The sequence below is a fragment of the Panthera leo genome, chromosome A2, assembly GCF_018350215.1.
Source record: "Panthera leo isolate Ple1 chromosome A2, P.leo_Ple1_pat1.1, whole genome shotgun sequence".
Taxonomy (NCBI): domain Eukaryota; kingdom Metazoa; phylum Chordata; class Mammalia; order Carnivora; family Felidae; genus Panthera; species Panthera leo.
The window spans coordinates 123,571,701-123,592,314 of record NC_056680.1 but is presented as its reverse complement, the minus strand read 5'-3'; the positions used below and the strand labels follow the sequence as shown (position 1 = coordinate 123,592,314).

At 40.8% G+C, this 20,614-nt stretch overlaps 1 protein-coding gene across 2 annotated transcripts in view; it reads right to left on the bottom strand.

Moving 5' to 3' along the window:
- Positions 1-20,614, bottom strand: part of BMPER (BMP binding endothelial regulator) — a 253,459-nt gene that overhangs the window by 104,502 nt on the left and 128,343 nt on the right. For both annotated transcript variants that reach the window (XM_042921845.1, XM_042921840.1), the window contains exons 7-11: positions 16,876-16,975; positions 11,733-11,842; positions 8,001-8,141; positions 5,695-5,799; positions 2,395-2,440 (exon numbers count right to left, since the gene is read on the bottom strand). In XM_042921845.1, the coding sequence (XP_042777779.1) occupies positions 2,395-2,440; positions 5,695-5,799; positions 8,001-8,141; positions 11,733-11,842; positions 16,876-16,975 (502 nt within the window). The remainder of the gene's footprint in view (positions 1-2,394; positions 2,441-5,694; positions 5,800-8,000; positions 8,142-11,732; positions 11,843-16,875; positions 16,976-20,614) is intronic.

The window sequence follows — 20,614 nt, the reverse complement described above, 5'->3', positions numbered from 1 at the left end:
ATAGAGAAAGACGGATACCATATGTTTTCACCCTTATGTGGATCCTGAGAAACTTAACAGAAACCCATGGGGGAGGGGAAGGGAAAAAAAATGAGGTTAGAGTGGGAGAGAGCCAAAGCATAAGAGACTCTTAAAAACTGAGAACAAACTGAGGGTTGATGGGGGGTGGGAGGGAGGAGAGGGTAGGTGATGGGCATTGAAGAGGGCATCGTTTGGGATGAGCACTGGATGTTGTATGGAAACTAATTGGACAATAAATTTCACATAATAAAAAAAAAAAATTAACTCAACTGGGTTTAAAGATTTCAATGTAGAACCTGAAACCTCAGAATTCCTAGAAGAAAATACAGGCAATAAACTCCTTGACATGTCTTAGGGACGTCTTTGTGAATCTGACTCCAAAAGCAAGGTAAACAGAAGCAAAAATAAACAAGTGGGACTACATCAAACTAAAAAGCTTCTGCACAATAAAGAAAACCATCTTCAAAATGAAAAGACAACTTACTGAATGATAGAAGATATTTGCATACCATAGAGCTGATAAAGGATTAATATTCAAACTATATTAGGAACTCATATAACTCAACAATGAAAAAACAAAGAACCCAATTTAAAAAATGGGCAAACGCTCTGAATAGACGTTTCTCCAAAGAAGACATCCAGATGGCCAACAGGCACTTGAAAAGATGTTCAACATCACTAATTGTTATGGAAATGAAAATCAAAACCACAATGAGATATCACCTAACAGCTGCTAGAGTGGCAATTATCAAAAAGACAAGAAATAACAAGTGTTAGAGAGGATGTGGAGAAAAAACAATCCTCGTACACTGTTTGTGGGAGTGTAAATTGGTGTAACCAGTGTGGAAAATAGTATAGAGATTCTTCAGAAAATTCTGCCATATGACCCAGCTATTCCACATCTGGGTATTTTTCTGAAGAATACAAAAATGCTAATTTGAAAATATATCTGCACCTCTATGTTCATTGCAGCATTATTTACAACAGCCAAGATATGCAAACAATCTAAGTGTCTACTAATACATGAATGGATAAAGGAGATGTGGTATATTTCTATAATGGAATATCATTCAGCCATCAAAAAGAATGAAATCTTGCATTTGTGACAACACAGATGGACCTTGGGGGTATTATGCTAAGTGAAATAAGTCAGATGAAGAAAGATAAATACCACGTGATTTCACTCATATGTATAATCGAAAGCAAAGAAACAAATAAAATTTTTTAAAAACCTCAGAGATACAGAGAACAGACTAGTGGTTACCAGAGGGGAAGGTGATGGGGGAAAGGTATGTGTATGAAGTGGATGAAGAAGGTCAATTCTGTGGTGATGGATGATAACTAGACTCGTGGTAATTACTTTGTAGTGTATTCAGATGTTGAATTATAAAGCTGCACACACGAAGCTAAAATAAATAAATAAATAAACAAATAAATAAATAGATAAAGTGCAAGCTGTCTCAGCGCCATATGAATTTGAAGAGGACTAAAATGGCAATTTGCTAGTCATATGTCTACATGTGGGGATAACACTGAACTTGTTGCTATGCTCTGAGTGATTAGTAGTGCAGTCTCAGTCAGCTTTCAGAATAAGCCATTTTGGGGAGAGAACCTTCAAGAACTCAGTTAAAAAGAACAGGATTGGGGTCCCTGGGTGGCTCAGTCAATTAAGCAGCTGACTCTTAATTTTAGTGCAGGTCACGATCTCACGGTTTATGGGATCAAGCCCTATGTTGGGCTCCATGCTGGCAGAGGAGAGAAACACTAGTCTGTTTTCTCCTTCTCTCTGCCCCTCCCCTGCTTACACAAGCGTGCACTCTGTCTCTCCCTCTGTCTCTCTCTCTCTCAAAATAAATAAATAAACATTAAAAAAAATAACAGGATGGCCAAACCATTGCCACTCTAAAGACCTCTTGTTTAACTCTGCCAATAGCAACACCAAACGTGCCAAGGTGAAATGGTAAAGAGGGTGGGGTTGGAGAGGGGGAAATAAGTGTGGCTGTTTGGCTTTATAATGATACAAGGAAAATCCCTCCTAGATTATGTATATTGTTTGTTTTACTGGATATCATCTTAACTGCTATGACTGCAGATGCTATTACTTAAAATGCATATTAAGTTATGTGGTCCTTCTTAAAACCTCATCAGACCATTTAATTTCTAAATTTCTATTAGCAACAAACTCTAATGGAACTATCTCAGTGGTGCTTCTGAGAGAGGATTCCAACTGATTTAAAGTCTGTAGAAAAGTGGGATGACCCCATCCCATACCTAGAGACACAAAATGTGCAAAAACTTATACCACCATTTTTCTTGCTGAATTATAAAAGGTGAAGCAAATATTAATAGCAATTTCCAAAGGAATAAACTTACTTTCAGTGCAAATAGGACAGCATCCTTTCCTGTTGAGAATTTTACCCTAATCAAGAGGAAAAAAACAAAAAACACAAGAGCTTAATGTTAAGAAACAGGGCACGCTGAAGACAAAACTTTTTAAAATACCAGTTCAACTAATGAAATCAGTCCGAGCTATATTTGAACTCAATGCTCAGATGGTGATGATGATAGTGAAAATGAACTTAGAAGTATCAGGTTCTAATGCCAGGCAAAGTCATTCAGAAAACTTTCCTGTTCTTATCCTCTGAGAAATACAATATCTAAAGGACTCACTGGTGTGATTTTTTTCACATGGAGGGAAGATGCAGACAGTCTGGATTACACCTTTTCACTTATATCCAGACTAGCCCTCTAGAGACCAAGCACACACATAAAAATGAGAATCGTCTATCAACCTCTCGATCCATGTAAGGCCTTCATTCTGTCTTTGCTTGTTGGAGGGGCCCAAACAATACATCATAACCCAAGCACAGGCCTATGGATATGGACAATATCTGTGCTGCAGATCAAATTCATTCAGGATTTCTTCTTTCATACAGTGGTATGCTATCCATGTTAAGTCACTGTTACCCAGTCAAAGCCAATGAAGCTGAGGGTTTTGAAATGCTGAGTAATTTTCCATTACCTTTCTGGAAATACAATGTAATCTCCTATATTCCGTTCTTTCTCATTTTTTTTAATGCATGACGTTAAAAAAAGGAAACATACTCTCAGGGCCGACATCAGAAAATGGCATTGTCTTATCTCTGACTCAATGAAGCTCAGAGACAAAAAGAAATGTGGTCAATTGCCACTACTGATCAATTGCATATAGAATAGATTTAGGTACTCAAAAAAAAAAATCATACTGACTTAAAAAATGCTGGTTGATAATTGAGGAACTAGAACATCATCTGATTCATTTTTGCAGCAGAGCCAGGCCTAAAATGGTACGTTAAAAGCTATGACAACTTTGCGACTTAAAACTTAGTCTCTCAGCTCACTCAGCTCTCCCTTGGTTTGGGGCATTAGGACCTATTTTCATTGCCTAAAGCTCTATTCATTTCTATTTGGCACAGAGGCCCCTTTTAGTTTCTTGTGACTGAAAAAAGCTGAGGACAAGATCAAATGAGGTCTGCTCTAGCCAAAATCAATGAGGTTGGCTCCCCCTGGAGTAGTGGCCTCGAGGGAGTACAGAACAATTTGAACCAAGGCCCTAGGGTGACTATATGAACCCCCACATCTGCACCTTGGCAGAAACTGCCATCTCCTTTCTCCTGGAACTGGGTGCGGCTGGTAATCTCACTGAATCATATAAGGAATAAATCAAGCACAAGCTATGAAGTCTAGGCCCCCAAGTTATATGTTGTAAAACTCTGGACATGTGACCTCACTGGTAAGAAGGGTCTAGTAACAGCACTCAACTCAGAGGGGTGGTCTCAACATTAACAGAGTAATGTCCTGTGACTATACAGAAAGTCTCAGTATGCATCAGTGATGATGAGATGGAAGTGTTATAATGACCCGTCCTCACTGGAACCCCCTACAGGCCTTCTCACAAAAGGCACTCCTTTGCCTCCGGGGAGGGCTTCAGGGGAGGATGGACAGGAAGTCCAACCATAAAACTCTTCAACAAGGCACCCACACTTCTGGAAAAAAAAAAAAGAGGAGCAGTAGCCAGGAAGAACAGAGCAGGGAATATAGTCTGCTTCTTTAAAAAAAAAAAAAAAAAAAAAAAAAAAATTAAATTTCCCCAGGCAATGCAAGGGAGGGGAAATAAGCATTTAACAGGGTTTCCACGGTAGAACTAAGTTATCTTCCAAAGTCCTATGCTGGCCCCTGAGGAGGGAAAGTGTAAACCGGAGGAAAGGCTGGAAAGATGCCTAGAAGCAGAAAGGTGGCCCCTGGGGCAGGAGCCAGGCCCAGACAAGCTTTGACAAGACCAGGAGGGGGAGGAAAGGTCTGCACTTGGAGAGCTGGATGCTCCTGGCTCAAATGAGGCCCCCACAGAGGAGATGCTAACAAGATGCCACGGACATAAAGAACGCTGACCTCCCCACAGCAAGAGGACAATGAAACCCATCAACCCTGCCACAAGTGGCAGGACTCAAGTAAAGCTGGAAACTCCACCATTGCCTGTTGGGGCTAGTTACTTGAGCCACCAGGTTGGCACAGCATCCTGTTTTTGTCTTGTAGAATAAGGAAGCCCATTATTACCAACATGTGCTGCAGGAGTTCATTAGCAGTGAGGGTTCCCCAAGGACTGGCATAAATGATGTGATCCCATTTTTCCCAATGAATATTTATAAGCAGACCATGTTCAAGTCTACTTATTGTATCTCCCTTTTTTTTTTCTTTTATGGGAGATTTTCAGTTTTATGTCTGAGGCTTTTTAAAGCAAGACTAATTAGGGTTTTTTCCCCCCTTTTTTTCTCTCCCCCCTTCATTCAGTTGTGCAATAGCAACAGCTGTTGTTTTTTTGTGCCTCATTTGGCACTCAAGTAAAAACAGCAACTTTTTGTTTATAATAATAACAGATGTGAATAAAATTAAAAGCTGTCTATAACAGAGAAGGGAGGACATGTCCTGAATATATGGATATATTTTTTCATTCACTGGAAGGTATTGAATAGGTTTGACATTTTCCCAAAATGCATAAAACCTTGAAAGGTTTCAAGTTGCCGAGGTGAACTCAATGAAGCTCAAGCCGTAGAAGATAATGATTGCTTTATTCAGCATGCTGGAACTGTGGGTTTCTGAAAAGAGATATTTCCATAGGGGCACTATTTCCATTTTGGGCTACAGTGGAGGCCAGGGTCAGAGAGGGAAAACATCAGTAAAGGGGTCGGGGGTGCTGCTAGGCCAGAGAAACCCCTTGGGGAGTTTATTAATAAACAACTACATACACTTTGAATGGCGAAGGGAAGAAATCTCTGAAGAGGAAAAAGAAAAGAGAAAAATATGGTGTTCAACAGAAAACCCTGCAAAAGGATCAAGAGAGCAGATCTAACAGGAGTTGGAGACATTAAAACAAAGAAGTGGGAGAAGTCAATGAGAAATAGGAGACTTGGGTCAAGTATAAGGTAGGAGCTATTTTCCTACAAGGCTAGAATTTGGGTGGGAAGTGCAAAAAAGAAGGAGAGAAATTTGCAAAGGGGGTTTGTGGCTATTGGGGGACCTAGAAGTATCAGGAAATCTAGATTCTGTGTTCAGAAGACGGCATGTGGCCATGCCACAGGTAGGACGTTTCCCAAGACCTGAAGGTAAAGAAAAAGTCAACCTGCATTCCAGACATACCTGCGGGCAGCTGCTGATGGGAACGCACTGCTTCTTTCGACACTCTGTCTTGCCTTTCACACAAGCACAGATGGTGCAATTAACAGAGGACCACATCTCTCCATCCTATGGGAGAGAGCACAAGATTCTGCTATCAGCTGGAGGCTGATGGGAGCTAATCCAACAGGCTGGGATTTCTCTGCCAAGGAGAGCATTTCTTACTCTGAGTGAGAGATCCATCATCAGACTAAATTACTCTGAGGTGTCTATCTACACCTACCCAATTTGAAGGTGTGTGTAGGTGTGTATGTGTGTGTGTGTGTGTGTGTGTGTGTGTGTGTGTGTGTATGTGTGTTCCCCCTCCAGGATATAAAAAGAATTCTTATGCATCTAACCAAACCATATTTGCATCGTGCTCCTCCTACACTGTTTACTTAGCTTCACCCTGGAAGACAAGCATGAGTTGAACATGATGCAGTAGCAAAGGTCTAATGTTCCTGTGTGATAGACCTGAAATGTTGAAGCTATTCCAGGCAGCAGAAGTTGAGATGTACAAAGGTGGTGAATTTATTCCCACATGTGACATGGTTCTGGACCACACAGGGTATGATCCATTCAAAGAACAGAGGCTAATTCACAGGACTCTCATTGCCCAGGCAGACACTTGATCAGCAAGCCATCCAAATATGTGGAGCCCAGATGGAATACTCTGAATACCATGCCCCTGCCTGTCTGATACTTTCCTCCCCAAAAGCTAGATAGCACCTTGGGACACATTTCCTAGCCCAGAAAGGGCTGTTTGAGGAATATTTTTGGCTCATTGAATCTATAATATGCAGTTGCCAAATACCCAGCCACAAGAAGCCCTGTATCTCTGGAGAACACACAGGGATGTGCATCCTAGCTTATGCAAGAGTAGATTACAGGCACAAGGGTTGGATGTGAAAACAAAACAAAGATTCCTTCCTGAGTTTGTAGATATAAGCAGAAAAATTTGTTAAAAACAGAGGAACTATCTCAGATTTTGATGATGACTCCTCTTCCTTTTCCTTCGCACATTTTGAAGCTATTTAAGGACTATTAGAACCTTTTATTTCTCGAGAAACAAAGACCTAACTGAATCTGTCCTAAAGGGCATCTGACGAGTCCAAATTCTCTGTGTGCACATTTCTAGGACTTGGCATTTCAAAGATGACTCTCTGTAAATTATTTTAGGCTTCATCACATAAAGGAACCTTTGTACAGGAGCCTTGAAAGCACTTTGCACACAATACCATCGTGAGAGGGTGTCTATTGCATCCAGGTGCTCTGGAAACACAAGAATGACTTTATGTAAAAAGGATACATGAGTGGCTCTGAAAGCCTGGTGTAAATACAACACACATGTGACCCCCTTCTTTTGGGCATGACACATCATGTCTTCTTACTGATTCCATAAGAATCAAGACTCTCCTTCCAACTCCATCAATGCGAAAGGAAATCTGGCCAAGTACAACATGAGGATCTCCCACATCTGACTTGATTCTGAGGGTCCCAGTCTCAAGAATGTCCTGAGATGATACCTCAGGTACAGAAAGACTCCCTCCACCCAAAAAACTAAATGGAAAGCAGTTTGGACAAAGATAACAATCTTCATCCTGACGTTTACATGGTCACTGCACAGCTATGCTGTCAGAAAACTACGGGTAGTATTTGATAAGTAGCAGATGGTCAGGAAACAACCGTGCTAGGTCAGTTGGGGCAAGGCTCTCTCACCTTTGCTCAATGGCTGTGCCAGCATGAACATCCTCACCTGAATATCTTCCAAGTGAGAAAATCTCTCTTTGAAAAAGCAGCTTTGTAAAAAGTTCCAAAAGTATTAAGCTATAGGACCATCAGGATCTTGGAAAGGGACACTGAGCATCTCTGACTGAATGAGATGTCCTCAGCATTTGGGCTCCCATAAGAGTACCATCCAGAGGTGGGTGGGGGTGGAGGGGTATCTTCAGCTCAATCCCCATCACTGGATGACCACATTTGGAAAAGGCAATAATGTTTTACAGGCTTAAAACACTTCGTAAAGCAAAAATAAAGCTGAAGAAAACCATTTTTTCAAACAGTTGCTTCTCTGCCCCATGTATACTTGATTTTAAAAATATGTATATATATTGCCATATAAATAATTACATTTGTGCATGCACAGACACACACACACACACACACACACACACACACACACACCCCATATGTGTCTACAAAATATGGAATACTCCAGTCTGCCTTTTATCTGGAGCTTTTTACATTTCAGTATAGTACAACAGTTCCCATGAGCTTGGCTTGTAACATACCCGGAAAACCTTGTTGCCAAACTTGCACACTTTGACATCTTCTGGAGGCACTCGCAGGAGGCACTCTTCACAACAGGTCTCCTCCCCTCTGACGCAGCCACCAGGGTGGGAGCATTTCTTCTTACATACTACAGTAGAGTCCTGGGGACCCAAAGGCAAACCAGAAATTAAAATGATTTCCATCTCTACCAACCATCTTACCTGGCCTTCCTTTAACAATCCACAACTAACCGCTTTAAAACATATTCTGGGGGCACCTGCATGGCTCAGTTGGTTAAGTGACTGACTCTTGATTTTGGCTCAGGTCATGATCTCACAGTTTGTGAGTTCGAGCCCCATGTCAGGCTCTGCCCTGAGCATAAAGACTACTTGATTCTCTTCACCCCCCCTTCCCCCAAAAAAGAAAACATATTCTGAAGAAATCATATTTTAACTTGTTGTAATAAATCTTTCATCTACTTCAAAATGTTATTTGCTGACTAAACATCCGGATGAGAAGGTGAAGAAGCTATGAATAGTCTGACATACCCTCACTACTTTCCAAGTGTTTATAATTTAACGTTCAAGAAGCTGATGATTCCACTCTGGCCAGCGTGTGGCAAGAAGGTCCAACTCACTATGGACCAACCAGTTTCCCTCTTCCTGCCCTTTTCCTCTTGCATGCTTTTCATTAACATGGCTCTCTTGGGTCTCCTCGAGGGCATTTGCCACCTTTGAGGAGTTTAGCAGAAAGGCATGATATCCAATCAAATAGCAAAAATTAAGAGCTAATGTTCCTCCTCAAGATAAAATTCCTTAGTGTGTTCCATGTCCACAGAAGAATTGAATGAGCTATGCCAAAACTGACCATTCTAGACTCTTCTATAAAATATGTAATCTTTTTTTTTAAAATATGTAATCTTAACCAGGTCGCTTAACCTCTGAAAATGATGAGTTTATATCTGTAACTTTAAGAGGTATGGCTTGATTTCTAGCCAACTAAATTGTGCCTGCCAATTCATTGAACAACATGTCGAAGAAAAGTTCAGAGCAGTTTAAGAAAAGTAAACTCTTCTAGTTCCCCATCCAACAAGATGCAATTTCACTGGAGTAGGTTATCAGCTACAATGAATGTTAAGAGCAAAATATTTATGAGACTTGGTGGCAGGCAGGGAGGGAGGAAAGCAGTGTCCCTGGTAGATGGACAATCCCTTCACAATGTAGAATTAGTATCAGACCAATGATAGGGAAATGAGACCAAGCCCTCTCCTTAGTTAGTACTGAGAGATAACTCATTCAAACAGGTTGTATAAATCAACGTATGTAACTTCTGCAGCTTCTATGTTAATCCTATAACTTCAACAGGTACTTCTGGTATTATCTCCTATACTCCTACTGACTTATCCATCTAAGATTAATATAACAATGTGATGATCCTTTTAAGAAAATGGCATTGGTTGTCTTTTATTTTTAAGGTTCTACCACATCAGATAAAGGATAGGACTCAGCATTGGACAAGACCAGGGGGGAATGCCAGTTCATCCATTAGGTATGTTATCTTGTGCAAATCCATCTCCGTGAGCCCCAGATTCCTCATCTTCAAAAACCTACTTCTCAGGTTTATTGTGCAGCTTAAATGAAATATTTAAAGTACTTGGCACAGTTTCTGGCACATAGAAATTATTATAGGTCAACTCATTAATTGGGGGGAAAAAAAGTCCTTTGCCAAACTGCACGTATTGATTTCTAGTTTGAAAAACAAGGACACATACTAGCTCTCAAGTAATGCATACTTCATGGTAGACTTCCCAGCTTTCATTACACACACACACACACACACACACACACACACACACACACACCACCCATTAGATCATATGCCTGGCACTAGTTTAAGCAATGAGAATATTGAGATGGATAGATGTGCTTCTGTCTACAAGGAGCTCACAGGGCAAAAGGAGAGAGAACCATGTGAACTATTTAATTGCAATATAATGTCATTAACAGAACTAGTAAAGGTATAGAGGTAGCAGAAAAGAGGGACAATTACCTACTTATGTGAGTCCCCTAGTCAGTCACTAGGGGAGGAGCTAACATCTGAGAGAGGCTGTTGTGCATGAAGAGGAGTTTGCTATTCAAACTGAAAGAAGATGAGGTCGCTCAAGGTAGAGGAATCATCAAATATGAAGGCACAAAGATTCTGTGTTTTAAAAATTGGTTTTAAAAATAAATCACTGCCATAAAGACTCTGTGTTCAGAGTACTATGAAATAATTTCCTGCACCTGTCATGGCACTGGGTGGAGATGCTGGAGAGGGAAGCTCCAAGCAGATAGAAAATAATAATGATTATCCAAAATGATTGTAGCCTGATTCTTGAAACATCCAATTTCCCAAAGATGACTGTGAACTCATTCTCTCTCTCTCTCTCTCTCTCTCTCTCTCTCACACACACACACACACACACACACACACACACAAATCTCTTGAAGGAACAGTATTAATTACACTTCTTTTCAGCACTGAGAAATACTGTCTGATCTCCTCTCAAAGAATCCATGAGACCCAGAACAGTGCAAGCATAACAAATTCCCATTCGTGGGACGTCTGGCTTTCCTGCAATCAAGAGAACTTGGGGATGTGATGTGTTTCATCAAAGGTTTAGCATCCTCAAGAGGAAGCTATAACCTGTGAAATTCCTGGAGAGGAAGAGAAGTCATGAGGATGAAGGCCAAGGCAAACAGAAGGAGTGGCTATAGGTTTAGCATAGGAAAATATAAACCATGGAAGAGAGGAAGGAGTCTCAGGAAAGTATTCTCAGGCTTAGGAAATACTCAGTGTTCAGTGCCAGGGAACAGACAGTTCAGCCCCTACTCGGCCACTTCCCTGAAGTAGTGCATGCTACTTAACAAAGCATGCCTCAAGTAATCAGGAACTTCTGAACTCCAATCCCAACTACTGACTCAGAGCTGACATTGAGCAAAACTCTCCTCCTTCCCTCTCTAGCCCTTTAGCTATTAAAGACAAAACAACAACCATCACCGCCAAAATGTATTCTTCTAAATTCATGTCACACAGATGTTTGCATTAACTCACTAATGAATGATTCTAAAATCTTCCATTAAGATGGTTCTCTTCTTGGTTTAAAAAAAAATCACTGTATAAGCACAGTCAATGAATGTGGGCCGTGTATTCCTTTAAAATTCTGGAGCTGCGGAATTCTTTCTTTACCAGTCATTAGGCCTCTGGTTGCCTTTTGAAAAAAGCAAGCAATGCTTTTCTTACTTTTCAAGTAAGAAATGGTACAATGAAAAACACATAAATACTCCCCTCTCAAACTACCAGGTTTATCTTTGTGATGAACTGTAAATCCTTGTCTTTCTTTTCTCTTGAATGTGATTAAAGTCATTTTTATTATGTGGTATGTTAAGGAGCTCATCTCGGATAGTTAGAACCAGAGAACGCTGCCAGAGACACTCTGTGTCTGATTTTAGAAAATACCTTAGGACAGTCCCTCAGACTTTAGTTCTCACCTCCAGAAGCTAACTTGTAGGTCCTGGGAAGGTAACAGTGAATTGTAATCTGGGTCCTATGTTTGAACGTCCTTACAACCTTAAGCATGATTTCAAGTAGTAAAATGGCATTGATAATGCCTCCTTCCAATAAATGACAGATCATTATGTTTGGCTATAAAGTTAACAGTAACGTCCCCAGTGCAATCATTGTCGGATCACAGCCCCTCAGAACCACCTTACCCGGCAGGTGCATGCAGTGCAGTTATCATAGAGAAATGAAGATCCGTTGTCATAAACATCACTGCGAAAGAGGCAGCTTCCAAATGGAAGGTCAAACACTTTCCTCTGACCTAGAGGGAAGCAACGGCATGGTTAATGCAAGACAGAAGCCAGGATTTCCCACTTTGTCATCAACAATTCTATCACAGGACTGTTAAACATTCTCACAAGACCAGGTAAATCTGGTGCACAAAAATAGTCCTCGGCCAGATGTTCCCTGGAGTAATTAATTTAGAAAGTTTTTATTATAAAGAGCTTGACTCCACACTGAATCTTGTAAGTTCAACAAATCTTTATTACCATCATAGTGAACCAAGATGACCAGATCTATTTGACCTGCCCTCGTGGAGTTCACAGTCTACCGGTGAGACAAACGCACAAAAATGATTTAAATACAACAATATGGTAAGTTCCAGAAAGAAGACAATCTGGGAACTGTGGGGACAGGGAGGACAGAGAAGACTTCTTGGAAGATGCAATGTCTCAACTGCATTTTAAAGAATAAGTAAAATTATCCAGGAAGTAGGTATTGGCAGGGAAGAGGCACAGGAAGTCAAGCTATTCCAAGAAGGACTAGAATGAGTGAAAAGGAGAACCAATGATATAGCATCTCAGCTGGAGAAATTACAAGTCCGTTGGTATAAAGGATGGCACTAACTCAAAATGCACATAGAGGCAGAATCCAACCCACATGTCAAGTGCCCAAGCTTTCACAGGCATCACACTTCTGTAGAATTAGCGTGATTTTCCCTGATATGAAGATTTGATTTATGATCAAAAGGTCCAAAAAGTAACCCCAAACAAAGAATGCAATCCAATTTCATCTTTTCTTTCAAATTGTGAGCTTCTACTCCCTGGAGCATATAAAAACATCCCTGACATGTTGCTTGAGTCAAGCAACATGTTAAGAAGATGAAGATTCATAATCACTCATTAGATTTACAACCACACTCTTTCTTCTTAAAATTTTTTATGTTTTATTTATTTTTTGGGGGAGAGAGAGAGAGAGAGAGCAGGGGAGGGACAGAGAGAGAGGGAAACACAGAATCCAAAGACAGGCTCCAGGCTCTGAACTAGCTGTCAGCACAGAGCCCGACATGGGGCTCGAACTCACGAACCGTGAGATCATGACCTGAGCTGAAATCGGACACTTAACTGACTGAGCCACCCAGGCACCTCCACATTCTTTCTTCTTATAAAAAGATTAAAAGCAAACTCTAGTTATCAGGAGGCCCAGTGAAATGCTGAAAATACCTACAGGCACATACTAAATGCCACTCTCAGAATTCAAATTGTTAGAATTACCATTAACAGGAATCACAAAAAATGTCATCTTCCTGTTACAGTCAACTTCAAGGCTAGGATACGGTATAGATGCAGAATTAAATTACTAGCTTGGTCCTTACTACCAGAAGTAAACTTGCTTGTCATCAAAAGATGACAGTGAGTTATAGTCTGGGTCCCACATATGGACTCCCTAGTGACCTTGAGTAGTTCTCCAGGCCTCACTTAGTTCACTTGTAAAATGGTAACAATAATGCCTCCTTGCAGTAACATACCACCCTCTCTGCCTAAAATGCTAATATAAAAAAAATAAAAATAAATAAATAAATAAATAAATAAATAAATAAATAAATAAATAAAATGCTAATATGAAAGTAGGCAACCAAAAACCCTTTCGTGGTTAGACAAAATCTAACTAAATGACTGTATTTGCTCCTAGCAAGTATTAATAATCCAACTAAGACAGGCATTCTTATGTGCACCCCCAGGTCCTGAGTTTCTTGAAGCTTGTGGAAGCTTGCAGACTAAATTAGAGGACTGCCTGCAAAACGCAAAATTCTGCCTTTCTCTAGATTTTCCTCTAGGCCCTGAGGTATCAGAAAGCTGTGTGCAGGCCATCTACTCAATTGTTTCAACTGAGCAATGTTTAAAGATGGGGATAACCTGGTTTGCCTTTTTCTTATCTTTCATCTACATGTGCTTCATGTACTTTATAAGTGACCTTAATTCCTTTTTGGCAAGAGGCAGGATATAGATACATAAATATAGTCAAGCTTCTTTCCCTACCAATGAAACTACATTTTATGGTTGAGCTCCACATTATTCCTCAGAGGACCTTTCACCTCTTAGAATGAACTGCTCCTTCCTGTGTTCCCATAGCTTGGAGCTTTTACTACATTTATAGTACCCAATATTGTGGCATAGATGGATGAATGAGTAGGTGAACAAACAGATGGATAGATTGGAGAACTGATGCACTAGTAGGTCACCAAATAAAAAGACTCTTCAATAATATCCCCCTGAAAAAAATATGACCAACTACTTACCTTATCACTCAAAGATAATTTTTACCTAAAAATATTGATGTAAAGTCTTTATCATAGAGCCTGGAATTCCCTAAACAACCCCAATAAGTGGCACATAATGAGTGTTATCGTTATTAGCGGTGGTAGGATTCAAATATGATCCTAGGCTGTGTCATTCTAAGAGGTGCATTGGGTGCTCAGTATACACAAACCTCTGATGAGTCTCTTCACTGAAAATGAAAAAAGAGAGCTAGAGAATGTTGCAATGCAAAAGGCTAAGGTATGTCATGTAAATGAATCCTGTCAAAGGAATATGTCATAGCAAATTGGTGTCCAACCAGCCAAAAGTCTGATTAGTCTAAGATTTCAGGATCTAGAAAGTATCCTAGTGTTTCCTTTTTTTTTTTCCTTTCTGTCTTTTGTTGTGTGGGTATATTTCTTTTTACCCCCGAGGAACACAAAATCTTACCGTAGTTCCAAAGTCATCATGGCCCCAAATTAAGATGAAACATTCAAAAGAGTGGTTCAGAGAAGTCCACATTCAGCTTAATTTAAGCCATTTCTACATTATTCCACTGGGGTTTAGTCTAACCAAAAACGGTCTCATTTGGGAGAATTAAGATTTTTAAGTTTCCTAAGACTTACTGTTCCTTTTGTAGTCTGTCTTATGACCACAAATGGACAGGAACGTCTGCATTCAATACAACAGCCATTCCTCATATGAGAAGCTTCTGAGTTGACTCAGCACATCCATAGTATGGGCTTCAAAGCAGTAATCAAGTCTACTTATCTTCAATGTCAGGCCCCAAATGCCACCTCTTCTGTAATGACTTTCCTGCTCAGATGGAATGCTGTGTCCACCATGACCAAAAGCATGACGATTTCAACAACAGTGAACTGGCTAACTCTATTCCAGGAGTACAAGCACACATTGGCAACCCAGGAAGCACACATATCAGTGGAAATGTCTTTAATCAGGCATGTATAAACAATTTTCTTTTGTTCTTTTAATTACTTCATAGTTACTTAAAAAGTATTACATGCATGCGTGTGTGTGTGTGTGTGTGTGTGTGTGTGTGTACATGCAGCAAGAAGGCAAACATTAGATGAAGGGTTGACAGGTGAATCCTGTAAAGAAAAGAAAACTGCCTTAGTTTAACAAGATACCTTTATTCAACAAGTTGGTTGTAGAAAGATAGACTTTAGACTATGGCTGTGATAAGCTGGGAATGAAAAATATCAATCAACAGGAGATTCTGGAATTGAGAAAAGCAAGCTATGAAAGAAAGGAGAGAAGATTCAGAAAAAAGGGTGTGGACAGTAGCTGATAGGACGCTGGAGCCCAGATACACAGTGACATTTTCCTAAAGGCATAATAGCTGAGACCTCTTAAGAACAAAGGGAGGATCCATTAAGGATCCATTTCATGTTGTTCACTGTGCTCCACTAAAAGGTAATCACCCTCATTGACCACAAACCTTCAGTAAAATCTACTACACAAGTGTTGATTCAGTAGCACCACAGAATGTGAAAAGACTGGAGGGGAATGTCCCTGCAAGTACAAAATGATGTTGAAGGAGGAGGAAGAGGAGGAGCAGGAGGAGGAGAGGGAGATGAGGTGGAGGTGGAAGAGGAAGAAAGGAGAGAGAGGAGGAGGGGGAGGAGGAGGAGGAGGAGGAGGAGGAGGAGGAGGAGGAGAAGGAGGAGGAGAAGGAGGAGGAGAAGGAGAATTAAGAGAAAAACAGCAGGAGGAGACCAAGCCAGGGGTGACTCGGAAATGTATTAGCCTCCTCAAAGATCCCTCAAGATTCTAGTGGGGTTGCTGGAGGATTTTAGTGGGAGATGCTCTATTGTATTCACACACTGGGTCAGGCTACTTTTCTTTGAATCTTAGTCTGACCTCAACCAACTCAAGAGTTTGAAGATCATGTGTAAGAAGCTGACATTCGGATTATAAACAAGACCTAAAGGATCTCTTGCCCTAGAGACTCTCCATCACAGGCTGTCTCTTTCAATTGGCAATGTATATGCCTCTCTCCACATCACCATGGAGGCTGGGCAGCAGCAGGTTAAAGCCTGGGCTTAGGAATCACAGGAACTCATATTCAGGTACCAACTCTGTAACTCACCAGCTGTGCCACCTTCTAGGAATCTACTCCCCTCTCCTGCAATAATACTAACCACAGCATGTATATTACATATCAGAATGATATACTTAGCACCTATACGGCACAGCTTCTTGAGAAAATTCAGTGAGAAAAAGCATGTAAAGTGATTTTCATAGTACCTAGGAAATAGCAAATGCTCAATAAAAAATAGCTCATTCTCCTTTCCTGTTGGCTACTTTTCATTGCTCCCTTCCAAACCTCTTGCTTTTGGTGTCATCCTCCTGCATAGTTTTGCCTCTAAAAGTAACACTAGTCTATATTCTTCCATGTGTTAATTTCATATGCCTTTAAAATACTAATCATTTCTACCAATTGTCATATGCCCAATGAAAGACAGTTTCTTCAATACTGCTCTCGCCATCAGGGGTTATCATCCCAAGTTGCCTGGTGAACCAGGTTTACAGATACGAGGAAGCACAAGAGAAAAGAAACACCTGTAGAGACCTCAGACAAGAAATAAACGCTGGGCACACCTTACATTCCTATAACCAGAAAAAGCAGTTATTTCTAATAAGCCATGAAACAGGACAACCTGAGAACCCCAACATAACAATGTGAATGAAGACTCTTAGCAGAAACTCCCAAGAATAAATTACATTGTTCTTTTATCTGAAAACAGTCACTCACCCAAACATTTGGGGCAGCACTGTCCTGGGGGAATGTGGCTAAGGTGTTGAGGACAGGAGAGAATGGGACAGACTTCTCTCACGCACTGTGTCCTGCCTCCCTGAAGAAAAGAGAGAGAGAAAAAAGCACATTTAGAAAAGTAAGTGCATTTATACTGTATAATCAAGATACCTGAAACAAACCTAGGGTCTTCCCTGGTATCGGGTCCTTGGGGTGACGGCTCAGGTCTGTGTAATTTCTCCCAACTATCCTTTTTCCTTTTATCTTCCCTGGAGGCCACATGAACTGTACCCTCGAAAAGACTGTCCCTGAAGAGATTATTACAGTATTACCTCTCCCCACCCACCCACCACCTTTCTTTACCTTTTTCCTTCTCAAGACTAGTCAACTATCTTCATTGGCTTGAGATTGGAGGCTTCCAGTACTAAAACTGGGAGAGTCTTAGGCAAACCAGGAAAAGTTGGCTTCCCTTTCCGACACCCAAGCAAGCAAAGGAGTCCTCTGGGCATTACTGAGGCTTTTCCTCCTCTTTCGGACCCTCATCTTTCTGTAGGTTCTGCAGACATCTTCCTCCAGGAATACTTCCTTTTCTGTAACTGCTTAAAGGTATTATTAGGATGGCTCTCGGAGGTTTAGATTTCATGAAGCAGCCAATCCGCTGAAAATGGATATGCTGCCAATATTCAGAAGAACCATTTCACTGAATTCACTCAGCTAACCAAACTTTTCTATCACAAGTAGAAGGCAAAAGATGATTGATATTGGAAGGAATGGCAGAGGCTTAGCAGCCTATGGGAGAAGTTCTAGAGCTTTCGAATTTTTCCCTGCCCCTCATTCTCCACCCTTCCTGTCCTCCTTTCTGATATCCATTCCTTCCTTCTTTATCCCAGCATGCCCCCCTTTCTCTAGCCATCAGTATCTCTCCCCTCTTTCTGTGCTTTCTTACAACTTGAAGATGCAACACGCCTACTCCCCCTCCTCGATGCCTCTGCCGAGGTGTCTGTTTTCCCAGCCTCAGCAACTTGTAATTGAATCTTCAGAAAGCTGGGGCAGGAAAAAAAAAAATAGTGCTTTCTAGTCAATTTACACCCAACACCTTTGTAAGGTTCATGTGAAAACTATCCTGTGCAAAATGAATTGCTACTAAATTTATGAATAATTTATTTTTTTCAGAAAATCAGAAGATTTGGTAAATAGATCACTAGACAAATGGAATTTCAATGGATTGGCTTCTCTGGGATTTGAGCTAGAAAGCAAAGGAGTAGACCCTCAGGTACCCGCTGTCTGAAACCGGTAATTTATATCTCAAGGGGCCTCAGGAAATGAGGAACTCACACTGTAAAGAAGGGAAAGATTCCCTGCGGCATTTCCTCACACCTTCTCCACCACTTTATGCAATAACACCAGACGTTAGCCGTCTGGATCAAATTCATGCCCATCCTAGCATACTGCTGCCATCCATTGTTTCTGCTTTCCCTTCCTGCTTTTGCCATTTTTATTATTACAGTTTATTTTTTGGTAGGGGTGGATGAAAAGGGTAGGACATGTTATGTCTTTTTAAATATTTATTATTTTTAAGCCACTTTAATGTCAGATTCTTCCCCAAACCAAGAGAGAACATACAAAAATACCACAAAAAGCTCTTCTGTTGTTTTTACATTATTTCCAGATCAGCAAGAATCACTAAAAATCTCCTAAGAATCCCTGGCTGTTTTCTGTGAGGTTCCCTCACTCAGCTCTGCGTAATCCTAAAGTCTGGCCTTTCCCCAGACTTCAGAAGCACATAACCTGAGTCTAGGTCAGACACCGAGGTCTGCCCCAGCTTATACATAAACCACAAAAGTTAAATCTAGAGGGAGGGCAGAATGCTTCCCTTAACTTTTAATTTCAAAAAAATTCATCTGCAAGCAACTTCCTAAAATCATGAAGCCTCGGGCCACATGAGGCTGCCTGTGTGTTGGCTTCTCTTAGGTGCACAGAGAACATATTCTTTTCATTGATAGTCTCTGTTCTTGTTGGATCAGCATCTATTTTCCAAGCATATTTTAAAGTTAAAATTTTTACGAAATGTTACATAATTGCATAGGAGTTAACTTGTCCAGCACTTCGGAAAGCTGGCAAAAGATTAGGTGGGCTCCAGTAATTTTTCGTACAATAAGGTCAAAGAGCGGATTTTGCATATATAATACAAATGCAGTTTGTGTTTCCCAAGAGCCCCTTAAAGTAACTCGAACTGCAATCTGGGTTTGCTGGTTTAGTCAAGTTTTATTTTGTTTGGGTTGCAGGATTGTGGCACAGCCCAAGTCCCAAGGCTGCATTCCAATTAATACCTCCAAAGAAAGTGCCAGGCTATTTCGGCTCACAACCTGCTTCTATGATTTCAACTCAGCAGGGAATCTGGTTAAACTATGAGATGTGGCTATGCTGTAAACTAAGAAAGTTAAAATAGCAGAAGTGAACATTTCTGTTTCTAAAAATGTACTAATTCCTACTGTAACCGCACTAACTCTGGCTCTGTCAGATTAGCACACTCTTTTTAACCGGCCTCCCTGCCTCAGCTCTCTTCCACGAACCCACCTGGAAAGTTCCATATGCCCAGGATTCATTTCCAACATCCATCCATCATTTCATTATTTGATCAAATAGTTGTTTAAGGCCTAGATACGCTGAGGATACAGCGGTGAATATAACATACAAAAATCACTCACCTTATGGAGCCTATGTTACCATTGCGCATGTCCCCATGCTAACGTGGAGGATGAGTTACCACTGCATTTGGGATAAAGTTCAGGCTAAAAGTCAATTGTAGAAGCAACTATAGCCTCACTAAAATCTGCTTCTTTTTCTCCTGACATAGACCAACACTACATTTCTCAGACTCCCTTGCAGTTAGGCCTTACGACTGACTACGTTCTGACCAACAGGAGGTGGATGGAAATAAATAACACGCTTCTAGGCCTGACCCATAAAGGTCTCTCACACTCAGTGCTCCACACTCTCGCTTTCTATCTCCGCTACATGGATAACCACCTGAATTGAGGGGATATCAATAACTTTGCACAGAATGGAAAGAGCTTGCTTCCCTGGGTCACCATGTGGAAGTCTATCCACTAAACACTCACAATGAACTATTAAATGAGCAAGAAATAAATTTAACTGCATTAAAATACTCAGATGTGGGGTGCCTGGGTGGTTCAGTCAGTTAAGTGTCCGACTCTTGGTTTTGGCTCAGGTTATGATCTCACAGTTCATGGGATCAAGACCCGTGTCGGGCTCTGTGCTGACAGCGCAGAGCCTGCTTGGGATTCTTTCTCCCCATCCCCTGCTCGCACACGTGCTCTCTCTTTCTCTCTCTCTCTCTCAAAATAAACAAACTTTAAAAAAATAAAATAAAATACTCAGATGCATTAGATCTTTATTACCACAGTTAGTCTAGTTGGTCAAGATACCCCATAACCTTCTCTCCCATCTCCTTTCCTCACAATATCAACCTGGAGAGGAGAGTCCATTATATATTTTTTATTGTCCCCAGGCACATCTGAGGCCTTCCATCTTCTTCATATGTACCTCTTTCCTTCTCTCCCCCCCATCATTGACCCCTATAAAAATCCTGCTTCATTCAAGGTCAATTTGGGGCCTCTTCTCCCCTGTGAAGCCTTCCACACCCCTTAATTTCCCAGTGACCCCCTCTATCTTTCCATATCTTTCCCTTTCTCATGTATATTCCTGTATTCTTGAC